The following is a 2267-nucleotide window of genomic DNA, read 5'->3' as shown; positions in this document are numbered from 1 at the left end:
TGTCCCTTTAAAACCTACAGCCTCGGGTCAATTACAATGATGCAAAATTAGCAGCATGAATACCTGTGACGCGTTGAGGACCTGCACAGTAAAAATGTCCATTCCTGTGATGTTCCTCTTGTCGCAGTTGACCTTATACGTCTTGGCGGTCTCTGTGGTGTTCTGCTCTTCGGTTGGCGTGATGTCCGCACGCACTATGTCAAGAGTGATCTGGAGGTAGACATCAAAAGACAACTTCTGAAGCACTGCTTCTACTCCTGCACTCATCATTGTCTATTTTGACTGATCTTAGCTGAGGCATGCCTCTTTAAAAAAAATCAGCAAATTTAATGTGACATCAAAATCTAAAATCCAAACTAAGGCGACAACTGGCTTATTTTCATTATTTGTTTATATAACTAACTTTTTTTTTCAATTTATTGATAGTTGTTTGGTTTATAACCAGTTGGAAAATAGTAACACAGCCATTTCTTTTCACTCATGACGATGTCTTAAAATGTTTTGCTCAACCAAAAGTCAAATTCCATTTATTCCATTTACAATCACACAAGAAGAAGAAAAACAGTAAATCCTGTAACCACAGAATGAATGGTGTTTCGCTTAAAAACCACTTACTTAGTTTCTTATTTTACGATTAGCGGTGCTGATAAACTTGTGGTGAAATAATCCATGAATTGACTATCATTTCAGTTATACCAGAAAAAAGCTTAGGGCATATGTTCTACATTATTTTAGCATTTGACTTTCTTTTTTTGTTTTTTTGTTTTGTTTTTTTGTGGGGAGGGGGGTTAACTGATTTAATTAATATTCAAATATCAAGAGACTTGATCATACTTGATTAAAATAATATAGGAAGCATAAGTTAATTTGCAGGAACTACATGTGAAAACTAATATTTAATTTGCACAATGAATAATGCATTATAGAGATGGATTTTTCTCTTATCCCAAAATCATGGACTGACCTCACCTTCGTCGTTCAGCTGCAGTTTATAACTATTCCTGCTCATAGTTTAGTGCTCCTCGTGTGTTACCTGCTGTGACGTTTCGCTGCTGTCCTCCTGTGAGGCTTCTTTAGCAGCCAGAGCAGCTGAACCGCACTGAGCGCTGTTCTCATCACAAGGTGGAGAGAAGCCTGACTGGAAGTCTTTCACATTTTTGGGGAATAGGGACTCGATGTCGGATGGATCGATGGGAGCTTCGGTTCCCATCACTGCATCTGCGATCTCAGCTGTCTTGAACTGCCTCTTCGGCAGAGAGTCCAGGTCTTCTGACTCCACAAACTTGGGGCTGTTTTCCAGGTCGGACACCGCATCCTCTGGCAGCATGAGCTCCAGTGACTCATCATTTTCTTAGAAAACAGACACAAGAGAAGAGATTTCTATTATGACAAGCCTTCATTAGTATGTTTGCTTCAACTGTTTATAAGAAGTGTCTTTAATATTATCTAAGTAATTAGCTAGGTCCCGCCCAATAAAATCAAGTCATAACATTTTTTATAAACTAATCTCTTGCTCTTCTTACAGAAACAGAAATACTTGCTGGATTGCCAAGGGGAAAATTATATGTGACAGTCGCTCTGATGTAAAGTGTCGAGAATTATAGACACAGAAATTAGTGTATGAATAAAAGTATGTCAAAAATATAAAAGTAAAAATATGTGCATTACATTACAGTGTTAAAACTAGTATGTAAAAAATAAAAATACAAAATATGGATGATCTGCTGAGTATTTAAAATGTGTAAACAACACTGAAATATGTGCCTTATGCTACATTACAATGTAAATCATCATTTTTAAAGTTAGAAATACAAAAATATGTGTAGAATGCGACAATGTGCAACACAATATATACATAAGTAGAAACAACAATAAGAAATCTTTACAATACGTGCAGCATATTGTTAACCCTTTGAAACCTGGAGCAACATCACTTTGTTGTGGTGTTTTCAGAGCAATTGGTGTGATTTCTGCTACTTGCATTTTCCCAATGTTTTTGAAAGAAATCTTGGTAAGAAATGTTCCACAAATTGCAAGAAATTATTAGATTTAGAAAATTATTTTAAAATAGCCAGGGGGAAATGTCTAGGGAAAAAAGAAAGGTTTCAAAAAGGGTTAAATAGTGGTATTGGTAGGACTAAATTCAGATAATGAAAAGAATAAGGCACAGTTGAATAATGCATATTAGTATTGCTGTAGTTGAATTATTGCTGGAATTAGTTGTACAGTTAAGGCAGTGTTACAATAATTATTGCAGCTTTGCAGTC

General features: G+C 35.9%; 1 protein-coding gene across 1 annotated transcript; it reads right to left on the bottom strand.

Annotated features, from left to right (window-relative positions):
* Nucleotides 1-63: 63 nt before the first annotated feature.
* LOC121965037 (thioredoxin domain-containing protein 15-like) lies at nucleotides 64-1350 on the bottom strand (the record flags this gene model as incomplete). Its single annotated transcript, XM_042515200.1, has 2 exons — nucleotides 64-210; nucleotides 1034-1350. Coding segments are annotated over 2 exons (464 nt in total), but the record flags the coding sequence as incomplete, so codon positions are not given.
* Nucleotides 1351-2267: the final 917 nt, after the last annotated feature.

The sequence above is a fragment of the Plectropomus leopardus genome, unplaced genomic scaffold, assembly GCF_008729295.1.
Source record: "Plectropomus leopardus isolate mb unplaced genomic scaffold, YSFRI_Pleo_2.0 unplaced_scaffold18294, whole genome shotgun sequence".
NCBI classification, from domain to species: Eukaryota; Metazoa; Chordata; class Actinopteri; order Perciformes; family Serranidae; genus Plectropomus; species Plectropomus leopardus.
The sequence above is the reverse complement of the archived record's forward strand: the minus strand, read 5'-3'. Positions and strand labels throughout refer to the sequence as shown.